Genomic DNA, 14,373 nt, shown 5'->3' with positions numbered 1-14,373 from the left:
AGTTCCCTTCTTTATGTCCATTCAAAGAATCTTTATATAGCTAAATGGACCACTAAATCCTTCAAGAGTCATTCAAAGGAAGCGCTTCCTCCAAATTCTCTCTCATTTCACAAGGCCCGTGCATACACAACAGAAAACACATTGAAGAGAAGAATGCAAATCCTCCTATTTCAGCTACTTGAATCCTTCCATATGCAAAATGGCATCCCCTCCAGCCCACAAATGTCTTAGCTTTTATTTTCAATATTTACTGCCAATATTTGAAAGCTATAAGGACACCTGGGGAGAGCACTAGGAAAAAGAATGGGTAGAAAAATATATATTTAACATACAAGGTAAAGAGGAAAGAAAGATACATCTCTAATAGAAAAGTGGAATGAGGCCCATTTTTCTCATTTTTAAGATTTTAAATGTCTTTTCCTGAAATGCTCATTTTTTTCTGTTTCCCTACCATTCTATGTAACAGCTTGTGGATGGATTCTTTTAGTTATCCTGGATAGACAAGACAAATATAATCATATTTTGGTTGCCAAAAGGGTCAGTTTGCTGGGCATAGCCACAAATTCAATCCACTTTACAGAATGAAGCAGAACGGCAGGTAGTGAGAAGGACATCCTCAAGGCACACAAAATCAGCCCACTGATAACAGCCACCCTTTATAAATGTCCTTTATTACCAAGAGTGTGTGAATGATGCAAAACAAGCTCTCTCCCTGCCACAGACATAATGCAGAGCAAGCCAGACCACCAGTGGGTCACTTCCATCACCACTGGCACAGAGGGCAGCACATTTCTTTGTAGAACGTCACCAATTAATGATACAGCATACAGGGCTGAACAGGAAAGATGTGTGAGTAGTTCTACACTAAATTTTTCATTTTACTTCTGTTTATTCCCTTCTATTTCAACCCTCTGTAGGAAAATTATTTTCTGTATAAACAAATTCATCAAGTTAACTTATTCAAGAATGGAAATAACTGGTATCACATAACATTTTGCAAAACAAAATTGCCACTGCTGTATTCCAGTGCTTAAAAGCAAACTGCTATGGCAATTCAACCCCAGTGCTAACATAACCCAAACCCCCTATTACCTTCATCACTGCATATTCAATTTACATAATTATTCTGCTATGCTATTCAGAATTTACATGTAGTTGTATGCATTCCACTTATCTGTGCTTCAGGGATGCTATTTCCTTCCTAGACTTAGCAGAACACAAGACCACAACTTGACGTACTCCATTCATCTGGCCAATAGAAACTGGCTCAACAAAAAAGTGGGTTGGTTGGTTTGTTAATCTACTGAAAATCTCTGTTCAATTACCATATTCTTGGACAGCCGGCCCCATCTGACCAACGATGACAGGAAAGCCACCCAGGAATGTTCTCACACACTCTGTTATAAACCAGCAATGGCCTGACGAGTGGTCAAGGCACCGGGGCCGAATATCCCCAGGCCCCCTCAGCATGGCCTGAGTCTTGGCCACGTTATACCAGCCCCCATTCTGCATGCACATCTCCACACTCAACAGAAATGTTCTACTCAATTATTTTTATACCACTTGGGGAAAAACAGCTATCACTTATAGGAGGCATTCACTGAGACTGTTCGTCTAAAGCAACACAGAGGAGGAGAGATGTACCAAACACTCTTCTTGGGAGAAAATAATCACATGCCCTTTCTCCTACCAAGAACATGTGACTAATGCAGAGCCATTACTCAGATTCAGCAATGCCAAAAATTTACTCTGCAGAGACAATTCAAATCTCAGGATGAGCAGCTGGGAGCATGCAGATGAGACCTACACTGGAGCTTTCTCTGGTGGGTAAAGATAGGGCCTCTCTCTGTACCAAGGCAGCACAGGTGCCCAGAACAAGTTCCTAACACTTGCTTACAGTTGTTGGGAAAATTTTAACAAGTTTCACTGTTAAATACAGCATTCATTTTAAATATCTGCCCTAACATATCCCACAAGAGACAAGGATAGGTTAAAGTATGTTTTTTAAAAGACAAGACTAGGTCAATGTAGACTCAGGACTTGAACATAATATACTTGGAAATTTATGACAAGACCCAAGACACAGTGCAGGTTTTTTCTTCTTTTTTTTTTTAATCAACGTTTATCATTAGGTGCCAGATTAAAAAAATTAAAGATAACAAACCTAAAGGCAGATAGACTGTGAGGCTAAAGCTAGTCTTGGTGATATATTTTCTGAGTTCTAGGAAGGTTCTTTACAACACAGACTCTTAGGGATGCCTGGGTGGCTCCGCAGTTGAGTGCCAGCCTTCGGCACAAGGCGTGATCCTGGAGTCCCGGGATTGAGTCCCACATCAGGCTCCCTGCATGCAGCCTGCTTTACTTCACTCTCTGCCTATGTCTCTGCTTCTCCCATTAATAAATAAATAAAATTTAAAAAAACAACAACCCACACAGACTCTTACATTTCAAGTTTTAAAATAATAATAATAATAATAATAATAATAATAATAATAAAACATTATTTTACAATTTTGCTGCAATTTCTCCTTGAAAAAAATAAGCACATTTCTACCTAATCAAAACCACAATACTTAGCTTTTAGGGAATTATAGTTCTAAAAAACCCTTGATAAGTCAGACTGAAATTCTAACCACATCTTTCTTGCTCACAACCTAACACTTAACGCTGTACCTACAAAGAATAAGTATTTAATGAAATATTTAAGTAAATGAAAACAAAATTCATAATGGGTTGTGGGTTTAGAAGGGTGTTCATAGGGGAAAAAATAAAGGTTTTCAATTAAGAAACCACATACTGAGGCATCAAAGAATGTTCCTAAGTAAATGCAAGTATTAAGTTATCTATAAGATTGAGTCATTGAATAGAATTCAGTTATTTCGGCACCATAAAAAGTACCGGTGACAAAAATTTTTAAATGACTATCATATAAACTTTCAAAACTCTATAAAATAGCCTATTTGGGGTTATATAGATATTTTTAGCAGAAGTTGAAAATCCGACTTCACTCTTCCTTTGCAGGGACATCTCTGTATTCACAGAAATCATCTCTTCTCTGTATCTGCACATACACACACAGGAAAGACTACAAGACAAAGGTTTACTACAGGCCAGCGAGCTCAAAAAGTTCAGGTCAAGCATGTCTGTCACAGAACTGAGGATGCATGTGTACACACACGTGTGTGTGTGTATATGTATGCACATGGGGGTAGGAGGTGGAGTGTGTTTTCTAATGAAGTTTGCAAACAGGTTCAGATTAACCAAGTCTGACCATACATCCATCTGGAAACTATATTTTCTAACATGAGCCATATTCTGAAAAATAGATTCAGATGTTTGGAATTGGTTCAGAACAGTTGTAAGAAATGTTCAGTACAAATGAAAAAAATTAGTCTTCAATGTCTTCTCCTCTCAGCTTTTCTTACTGAGTAAATATGCCTTCTGGGGGGTCAGAGTTGGTGGGGGAAGTACAGAGGGAAGTATGGAGTGGAGGAGGGTATTTCCTAGAAGCTAAAGCGCATGCTAATCTTGCATGCATATCTAATGGATAACTGCTATTTGATTTCTCCCACGTTGCCCACTAGCATTTCAACCCTGCCCCTGGAAGGCTTACTCCGCCAAGTGGAGAGAATTAATTCTCCTCTTTCAACTTCTGGGAAACAGGGCTGAAACGCTTAGTGAAATATAGTGACCTATCTTGCTTCTGTAATCCTTCTTTCCCTGTTTTGCATTGTCCTTGAAAATGAGGTTGCTGGTCTAGGCTTACAAATAATTAAGCTGGTAATTTGGTTCTGTTTGCTCAGTGACGAATTTTCACAAAAATACACGCAAATGATTTTAAACAAAGACTTTTTACCCAATGAAGTCTAAAATGTACCATCCAAACAAACAGTTTATAGTAATTGATTCCTAAACTTCAGAATGTACAAACAAAACTCTTAACTTTTTAGTTTGGGTATCAGAGAAAGGAACCCAATGGCAAAAATCAAAGTGCAGCCCCTCTGCCCCACCCCCACCCCCTTTCAAGGGCTGTGACTGAGGTGCTCATTTCTACACTGTTTGGAGGGGGGTGATTTCTGCCCACAGCCTACCTTGACTTTTTGCTGGATTTGGGTTTTGGCGTGGCAGTTTTTGCTTTCTTTTCCTTTGGCTCTTTGGGAATCTTAGGGGCTTTCGGGGTCTTGGGTTCCTTGGGCTCTTTTTTCTCCTTGGGTTCTTTCGGTTCCTTCGGATCTTTTTTTACCTTCGGCCTTTTCTTTTTCTTTTTCTCTTCTTGGGACCCATCTAGTGAGTTCCTATTTAGTTCTTGGTTATCAACCCCACCAGGGAAGTCATCTTTACCAAAACTTTTACTGGGATCCTCTGCAACAATGTGGTTGTTTTTCTTTTTCTTCTTCTTCTGCTGTGGCTGCTGTTCTACGGACGGCAGGTAATCATCACTCTTCACTAGCTGAGCGTTCGGTCCGCTAACCTGAGTCATATCCGGCACTGGTTTCTCCAGAAAGGGCTCCGATGGAGAATGCTAAGAGACACAAATAGGAATTGAAATTAGTTTATCATTCTTCAGATCGATGAAAGGAACTGAAAGTTAGTAGTTGATGCTTCTGAAACTTTATACTCAAAGTAGCAAATATTTTACCAACTATATACTTTAAAATCTACCTTTTTCTCTCATCTAAAAAACAAGAAAGCTTTTACGTAAATAGTTAAACAACAACAACATCAACAAAAAAGCAATACAGTAAAAATTTTAGTTCAGGAAGAAAAATAATTCTCATTTAGCTGTCCATTTCTTAGCAGCCCCCTCCATGTGTGGGTCTTGGTGAATGACAAACAGTGGAAGAAGCTAAGCCCAAAGAACGAATTTAAATGGAATTCTTTTATTAAAGATATATAATTAAGCCGCTTTTAACAAGAACAGGTATACAGAGCACTGTACGATTCAGGTACTGTGAAAGTTTGAAATCCAAGTATCATACACAAATCTTCCATGGTACAGGCCATTTCTGATTTAAATGACATGAAAATACCAAATTAAAAATACATATCCAAATTTAGTGACTTCAGATTCATTAAATTTCTTGTACTAATATGAAATGCAGAGGGTGTTTTTCTTAAGTTACTAAAGCTTTACATTTTCACATTTCACTGAGGAACAGAAAATCCAAGTAGTTGAGCTGGTAAGCCTTGCAGGATATTTTTGATATTCACAAGGAATGTATCCAGAGACGGGCTTAAATACAGTAGAGAATACCAACAATCAGGATGGGGTGCTGAGTGGTCAGCTGAAATCAGAGACAGCTCAAACCAGCACAGGGGTAGAGTATCATCTCTACTGTAAATTCGGATATCTAATGAACCTTCGTATTTCAACGAAATACTTTAAAATGTTGTATCTGCAAATGTTACTCAGGGTTTTTTTTTTTCCTTTTTCATCTGTTTCTCCAGATACTTAAGAGTAAGTATAACAGAAACAGCAACAATAATGGCAGCTAGTGTTTGCTGAACAATCTCACTATGTGCCAGGCATGTGCTAAGCACTTTACACTCCTGACACCAGCCCCAATTAGGAACTGAGTATGGACGCTGATGCTCTAGTGCTGAGCCCAAGAAGTTACAGGCCCACCCTTCTGACCACATCACCTCCAAAAAGGAGGAGGCAAGAGAGCCCAGGTCCAGGTCTGCAGAAGACTCGAGAGTAACCCAGAAGCTACAGCTTACCATAAACAGGGTACTTTAAATTAGATTCCAGTATAGTACTGAGCATCTATTTCATGCCATGTATTGAGCTGAGTGCTTTCAGGAGTCAGTTCACCTGACTCTCACAACAAAAATGTGGCAATCTGCCCCCATCTTACAGAAAGGAAGTAAAGTTTGAGGAGGCAATGTGTTCACTCAAGGTCACACAACAGGAGACAGAGCTGTGATTTGAATTTAGGTTTTCTAAACCAGTGTTCTTTGGACTCTCTGCTTCTCCTGAAATCTTACATATGGGCATCCTTCTGGGAAAGGCTCCATGGGTTTCATTTGATTTCCAAAGTATTCAGTGACAGACCCCCAAATTTTAAGACATCACTTCCTGAAAAAGCTTACCAGGGTCACTAAAGAAACCCACATAGATGCCTGGGTGGCTCAGTCAGTTAAACTGTCTGCTTTCAGCTCAGGTCATGGTCCCAGGGTCCTGGGATCAAGTCCAGCATCAGGCTCCCTGCTCATCAGGAAGTCTGCCTCTCCCTCTGCCCCTCCCCCAGCTCACGTTCAAACCTGCTTTGTCTCAAAAATAAATACATAAAATCTTAATAAAAACATAATAAAGAACCCCACATTCTCCATCTGCACTAGTATATGAGACGGAGCCCATAATTATGAGATAAGAGACACAAATTCTAGTCTGGGCCCTGCCATTAGCTTTATTACCAGTGGAAAATCATTTCACTCATCCAGCATTCATTTTCTTCATCTACAAAGTGAAAGGTTTGGGTTAGATGATTTCCAAAGTCTCTTTCCAAATCCAATGGTATTGGAAAATCTTAAAATACATATTGCTCTTTCCTAGTCACAGCTGAAAGAAGATGAACCTGAAAAAGAGTAAAGCTATACAGAAAGAGAAAGAAGCAGGGGCAGAAGTCTGAGGAAGAGCACAGGGGTGGGAGTCCACATGAGCAGGTTTCCACACAGGAAGAGCACAGCTAGCCAAACACTGAAAAAGTTACCATGTGCCCCACACTTCTCCCTTACACACACTCTCAATACGCCAACTAAGGTGCTGTCCATGTTACCATCACCTGAGAATTCAGAGTGTCTGGTTTAATTGTGTGATTAAACTTCAGTTGCTTAAGTTGTTACATATTATTTTCAAATGTTAAATAAAAAGGAAAAAGCTATATTTTTAAAAAAAGAGATTTAGAGATCAAACTTTTTTGGGACAAACTATTTTTCAGGAAAGGGAAGAAAAAGTATTTCCTGGAAAGGGAAGGAAAGAGAAAAATCTACCAGTAAACAAAGCTTAAAGCTTAGAATGGTGAATTAATCCCAGGTATATGTACCTTGCTTTAATCTGCATGGCATTAACCCCAGTAACAGAGTGATAGCTTCTAATGAGAAATACCTGGAACACATTTATGGACTAGAAAAAGCACAGAACATCTAATACAAAAAGAGTGAAAATTTATCTACACATTTTAGCATACAAATGATTTTAGATGCTCCTTTCAGTAATAAATGAAGCCATAAATTAGTATCCCTTAAAACATTTAATCTTCCATAAGAAGGAAAAAAACATAAAGATTAAATACAAAAAAAAGGGATTAATCCTGTTTGATATGCAGCAGAATTATGTTTTGGTACTATATGAGATAGGGTGAAAAAGGTGCTCAGAAATATTATAGTGTTTACCAGACCCACATCTCCTTAAATCTTTTAGAGAAAAGCTGTTTTTGTAAACATTTAACAAAGAACAGATGGCTTGCCTTAATCATGTGGGGGAAAAAACCTGGAGCTCACAGTAATACCCTGACAAAGTCTCCCAGGCCCAGCCATGCACCCCCCACCCCTGCCCCATGCATGGTACAGTCTTCCCTAATGCTATTTAATTTTACAGCGGACATTTTCCCATCAATTCCCACTGCCTGACAGGTAATCAATGCCATTAACATCTGATATTACCATATAGGGCATTGCTAAAACCTCTCATTTATTAGAGCAAACGTGGAGAATGTTAGATACCAAAGATATCTTTAAATACACACTATGGGACAGACTTTCCACATGTTTTCTATCATAATTGGAATAGTAAGGACTATGCCGTGGACTTTTGGAACTAAAATAGAATGACTGATACTTAAAGTGTAAATAAAAATGATTCAAAGCGTGTTTGTGTCTTGTCCAAAAAATTACCATAAATTAAAGATAATCACTTTTATCCTTAACTCCATTGTTCAAAATGTATAAACTACACAAACACACAAACAAGTCACCATATGTAAAACAGCAGAACAGATAGGACGCAAAGTTAACCAAAGGAGAGCTGAGATGAAGGAAGGGAGGGCAATCCTTCTCTTACCTTTAAAGCAAATGAAACCTAAAATTCTCAGGAGCTTTCCCAAGGAAAGGAAAAAGTAGATAAGAAGAAACTTTTCATTTACCTCAGGTATGCTTTTCATCTAACATTCACCAGCTTTATCTGGCTTAAAAGCTACCTTATTTACTCATGTTTTGCCTTAATTATATTCCTAAAGCCTCAACCTGCTAGCACTGTCAAGGAACAGGAGTGAGCTGCGTGATATTAACACTGTGCAGCATTTCCAACACAAATCATATCTGCAAACTAACAACATTCTGTAATGTAGGGCACCTACAGACGGATGAAGGTTTTATTCACTGAGTGATACAAACAAGCCTAAAATCAAAATGCTACTTTAGAATATAGAAAAGATACTTCCAACTGGGCAAGAGCAAGAGGACACTTTTGGGAGACACATCCTTTACCCGCAAGTTAAAGCTAAAGGGAGGTTCTTGTGCTTTTAGAGAAATGGAGATTCTGGTGGAGAAGCTGCAGGCCACGTAAGGCTGAAGGAACAACAAATTCAAGCCTAAAACACACTAAACTATGATTCCAATGATTTGTAAAAATACAAATAGTAAGTCCTTAAGATTGCAAAGTACTGGGCAGCCCTGGTGGCCCAGCGGTTTAGCGCTGCTTTTGGCCCAGGGTGTGATCCTGGAAACCCAGGATCAAGTCTCACGTCGGGCTCCCTGCATGGAACCTGCTTCTCCCTCTGCCTGTGTCTCTGCCTCTCTCTCTCTCTCTCTCTTTGTGTCTCTCATGAATAAATAAAAAATCTTTAAAAAAAAAATTGCAAAGTACTATTTGTTTCCTTTTTTTTTTTTTTTTTTTAATGGCTTTGGAAACACCTCATATCGATGCTCTTCACTTTCATTTTTCCAGTATTCCCTGGGTTCTTGATCCCTTGGCATTCTTTTAAAAAGTAATTCCAATATGAAAACTGAAGCTCAATCTTCAGCCAAAACAGCGTTACAGGGTTCAAAAGTATGTTTAGTAAAGGCTCCATAAGTCCTGTCCAGTTGAGACTCTAATATCCTTTTCTTGCCAGTGACACTAGTAAAAAGAAGATGCACTCAATATATGATGCCCAATTAATTTATTTATTCAACAAATATTTGGAGATGTAACAGTAAACAAGCCAGCCACAGTACTGGCAGGGGGAAAGCAGAGCACTTGACCTAGGCTGACACTAGGGAGGCTTCCTGAAGAAAGTCACCCAGGTGCTGGGCAGAGGTTACTTCCTCCATAGACCCAGCCTGAACAATGAGTCATACCTGAGATCAGGTAACTGAAAACATAAAAATGTATGACAAGCAATCTTGTGAAGCCCTGTTAATGGAGGAGCAGATCCAAGAGGAGCGGATACTAGTTCTAATGGTCAAGCAATATACTTTTCAACTATGACTATTTGTTTTTGTTTTTTAATTTTTTTATTTATTTATGATAGTCACAGAGAGAGACAGAGAGAGAGAGAGAGAGAGAGAGAGAGAGAGGCAGAGACATAGGCAGAGGGAGAAGCAGGCTCCATGCACCAGGAGCCCGACATGGGATTCGATCCCGGGTCTCCAGGATCGCACCCTGGGCCAAAGGCAGGCACTAAACCACTACGCCACCCAGGGATCCCAACTATGACTATTTGATATAAAATAAAGTATGGGATCCCTGGGTGGCGCAGCGGTTTGGCGCCTGCCTTTGGCCCAGGGCGCGATCCTGGAGATCCGGGATCGAATCCCACATCGGGCTCCTGGTGCATGGAGCCTGCTTCTCCCTCTGCCTGTGTCTCTGCCTCTCTCTCTCTCTCTCTCTGTGACTATCATAAATAAATAAAAATTAAAAAAAAATAAAAAAAAATAAAATAAAATAAAGTATGGAGCACCTGGGTGGCTCAGTTGGTTACGCATCTGCCTTTGGCTCAGGTCATGATCTTGGGGTCCTAGGATTGAGACCCGCATCAGGCTCTCTGCTCGGCAAGGAGTCTGCTTCTCCCTCTATGTGCCCTCTCTCTCCTGCTCTCACTCTCTCTCAATAAATAAAATCTTTTAAAAAATAGAAAATAAGTATAAAAATATTCTTAAGAAGACAAAGGTTGGACTCTTTTTTTGTTTGACTAAATTTGTTATTACAATCAGGGCTCCAAATTCAAGCCATAATTTTATATGCCAGTTAGTTTTACTCAGCTCATTCTTAATTTCCAGGAATGATGACTTATTGAATGAGTACATTTATGAACAAAATCACCCAAATGAATAATTATTAAGCTTGTTAGTCACAGGAATTGAGAAGGCAAAATGTATAAAACAATAGTTCTTAAGTTTTGGGTATTAAAAAGTGTTACATGTAAAGATGACGCAGGTCACATGAGTTTAGAGAATTCTGGGCTAACCAAATAAATCGTTTTCTTTAACTACAAAACCCCAAGGCCTTACTACATTCTGAGTAGGGGATAATGTACAGTGTGTCCTAAAAGTATTTAATCCCTGCATCCCTTTTTTCTGGGAATATCTTGGATGAAAACGTTCTTTAAGATATGCTTTGGATTATACTGATCTAGCTGAAGCAGGGCAAATTCATCTGCTCCTCTGGGTGGGGAAAGTATGTGTGTGCATGTGGCTGTCTGTGTTTCAAAGAGCGGTTATCAAATGTTTCATAATACAGCATGTGACTCTCTGAACAAACCTAATTTTATATAAAATGTGCTCAAATGGCTCACTGAATTGGCAGTTTCTTTTATGTTCAATTTAAGTCACTGGAAGGAATAAAATAGGAATATTGGTATAATCATATAAGGATGACTTGTATAATTTTTGTTTTATACAGTCAAGATAATTACCAAGTTAAATATAATGAATGTTGAAATATTATAATGCAATAAGTTATCTTTATGAGTGCCTCAGAACCATTAAATTTTAGAACTAAAAATTTTAATTACTGCTAAAATATCTCATTTAAAATCATCTGAAGCCATTTCCAAAACTTTGGTCTTCTGCTTGTGTTTTTAATCTGTGCCATACAAACAAAATCTTAAATAGCTACAAATTAACATGAACCACTTTAATAGCATCTAAATTATAAACACATTTTGAATTTAAGTAGAGCCCAAAATAATGAAAATAATGAGCCAAGCAATCATGTTGCATTTAATATTAAATAGTTTACATTAGATATTGAATACTGCCCATCTTCTATGTATTTAGGAGTAAACAATACCACAGGAACTGTCAAACCGCAATTTTAATGTGTAAAGCACTATGTTGTGGTATTTCCACTGTCACTTTAATGAGGGTAACACAGCAGTGAAATTCCACTGATGCTAAACCCTTTCCAAGTATCTGAGAGACCCTCAGTGCAGCAGACTCCCTCCCAGAGGAGAATAGGGCATCTGTCCACCATACCTCACTCTTTGCCACCCCATCACTGCCCTTCTGGCCATCTCCCCTTCCTTGTCTCTGTTCTGAGCAGGCTGTCACACTGGGCTGGGAGCTACTGCAGACGCACGAGGTGGCTGCCGGAGGGTTACAGGTGTGCAGGCCGGAACAGTGCTGGGTACCTGCAAGGCTGCCTCCACCTGCCCGACTCAAGGTGGTGGGGAAGAGCATCAGGGAAGAGCCCCGTAGTTCAGGGAGAGACAGCAAAACGGACAGGAAGTCCTGAAGCCGTCCCAGGACACCATACTGAATGATGATTTTAAACCAGGTATTATACAGTTACATGTACATTTTACAACCCTCTTCTCCTTCACTGCCTATAATAACCACAGGAAGTTGCCAAGGTGGGTGGTATTCTTCCTCTTTTATAACTGAGGAAACTGAGGCTTTCAGATGAACTTACCCAAAGTGACAGAGCTGGAAAGGGCCAACCCTGAATCATCACCCTGATGTGACAGCTACAAGCCAGAGAGTGAATGTGATCGGGCTCGCCCGCAGGGTGATGAGGGCTTCTCCAAGCCCAGGAAGCTGCTTGCTGCCTTCCTCCAAAACCATAAAGGCCTTAGTTTTAAGATCCTAACCCTAATCAACAGGTTAAAATGGACTTAATTTAATATAAATTTGGGATTTTTGCCTTCAAGGGATCAGAGGAGAACTCTAGTTTAATTCTAAACTAAAACTACAAAAACCACTAGCTCTTCTCCCAAAGATAAAAATGTGGATAAGAACTGGCGTTTACATTCCTGTTTATGAACATGATCCTGTTTGAATATCAGAATCACCCTGTTTGATAGAAGTTGAATTCAATTCAACCAATCTGCTTTGTCCCAGGGAGTCAGCAGTCTGCCAGAACTAGAAGAAAATAAGCCCACTTTCTGCCCTGCCCTGAAAACTCTCCCAAAACCAAATTTTTAAAAATTTTTATTTATTTATGATAGTCACAGAGAGAGAGAGAGAGAGAGGCAGAGACACAGGCAGAGGGAGAAGCAGGCTCCATGCACCGGGAGCCCAACATGGGATTCGATCCCGGGTCTCCAGGATCGCACCCTGGGCCAAAGACAGGCGCTAAACCGCTGCGCCACCCAGGGATCCCCCAAAACCAATTAAAAAGAAGAGCCTCTATGCATTTTTTAAATTCCATCTACTATATTTCATGAAATCTAACAGTTCTTTTCCCCAGTTTGGTAACACATCATTCTACTTCTTAGGAAAAGCACCAGATGAAGTAGTAGGCTTGCATGTAAAGACCATATATTTGAAATAACGTGTTTATACACAGGCGCATACACGCACACACACACACCCCTAGGGCATAGAGTTGAACTGATGTAAACTGAACATACTTTTGATGTACCTCCATTGCTTCATAAATGCTTGGAAAAATTAGCATTAATTGTTTATACAAGACTTGAATTATGTTTTTACATGTGTTAGCCTTCCAAAAAGTATATACAGGTAATCAGACTGCATTCCTGATCATGAGAATCTCCTCTCAAGTATTTCTGATAGAAGAGAAATGGAGAGGGGCCAACAGAACCTATCGCTCCTGTGGAGAGGGGAGAAACAGAAACCACCACAAATGTAACACAATTCAAACCCTAGCACAGTACTGGTGAATAACTCTGTAGGTCTTTTGGGCTACAGGCACAAGGGCAGCCCCCTCTGGGAAGCAGGCCTGTCCACCCTTGAAGACTACATCCATTCTCCTCCCGTAGAAAACCCCTGAGAAAAAAACAGGGTCTGCAATGTGGGCATCATGGTACACCTGAGGTGCAACAAGCAAACTGAAATATGAACCCATTAGCAGAGTCTGAGATACAGTCATACTTCCAGCCTCTTGTTCTGAATTTCTTAGTTCCTTCCAGCAGTAAATCCTTAAGTGTTATCTTCTATCAGACATTGCTTTCTAGAAGTAAAAAGTAGAAACGATAACGAATGTGCTCAGGGGCCTTAACAAAGTCCATTTGTTGTTTCTCCTTTCCCTCTTTTTTTCTCTTACTTTTTCACATTTTTTTTTTCCTTAGTAGGCTCTACTCAATAAATATCAATGAATGAGAATCTATGGAACAAATTCCCAGTTCACGGGCATTTGCCTTCCGTATTTCAAGTTAGCTCTTAGGTCCAAACTGTTCTCAAAGAGGTATCTGGAGGCTTGAATTTGGCAGCAGACCTCTAGACCTGAAGCGACCCAATTTACCAGGGATCAAAAAGCAAAACACCAAACAGTGCTTCCAGGGTGGTCAACTGTTCTGCAGAAATAAATCCTTTCAAAGACACTTAAGGATGAAGATCAAACTTACATCCTAAAAATAGTCCATTTCAAAATTTTTTTTACCGTACACTTACACTGTATTTTGCTATCACTGGTATTCCCAACAGCAAGTTTGATCCTTAAACTGGAAAGGTGAAACGTATGCAGTTTGGCTCTGGAAAAGCAACTGACACCAAGTTTGCATTTAGGTTTCAACTACTCTATAAATATTAATATTAAATGTAACTTACTACGCTATTCTTATGAATTTAAAGAGTCAAACTTCAGTAGACTGATAGGAAAGTGTCTTTATCTAACACTGGCCAATCCCAAGGGTTTGTGTAGAAATGCAAATAGAACAAAATTTATAAGGAGCTCAGTGATAAAGCTAATTTACACAGTCTAGGCAGGCAAGTTCTCCATAACTCAGAGACTGTGAGTCTAGCAAATTTAGTTGGCAATAAATGCTTAATGATAAACTACTTTGGTCCTATAAAAATTCCTTTGCTTCTTATAGGAGACAGAACCCTAAGATAGCCATAGGATCTCCACCTCCTGACTGTAGAGGGGACCTGTGTCTTCCAGGCAAGAGAAGGAGGCAAAAGTCATAGGACTTGGTAGGTTTGATTAAG

The 14,373-nt window shown here is 39.5% G+C and overlaps 1 protein-coding gene across 4 annotated transcripts in view; it reads right to left on the bottom strand.

The window, feature by feature from the left end:
• CHD7 (chromodomain helicase DNA binding protein 7) overlaps positions 1-14,373 on the bottom strand; it is a 191,545-nt gene that overhangs the window by 81,267 nt on the left and 95,905 nt on the right. For all 4 annotated transcript variants that reach the window (XM_038579376.1, XM_038579377.1, XM_038579378.1 and 1 more), the window contains one exon: positions 4,092-4,522. In XM_038579376.1, coding sequence (XP_038435304.1) covers positions 4,092-4,522 — 431 coding nt within the window. The remainder of the gene's footprint in view (positions 1-4,091; positions 4,523-14,373) is intronic.

The sequence above is a fragment of the Canis lupus genome, chromosome 29 (genome assembly GCF_011100685.1).
Source record: "Canis lupus familiaris isolate Mischka breed German Shepherd chromosome 29, alternate assembly UU_Cfam_GSD_1.0, whole genome shotgun sequence".
Taxonomy (NCBI): Eukaryota; Metazoa; Chordata; class Mammalia; order Carnivora; family Canidae; genus Canis; species Canis lupus.
This window is presented reverse-complemented; position numbering and strand designations above follow the sequence as displayed.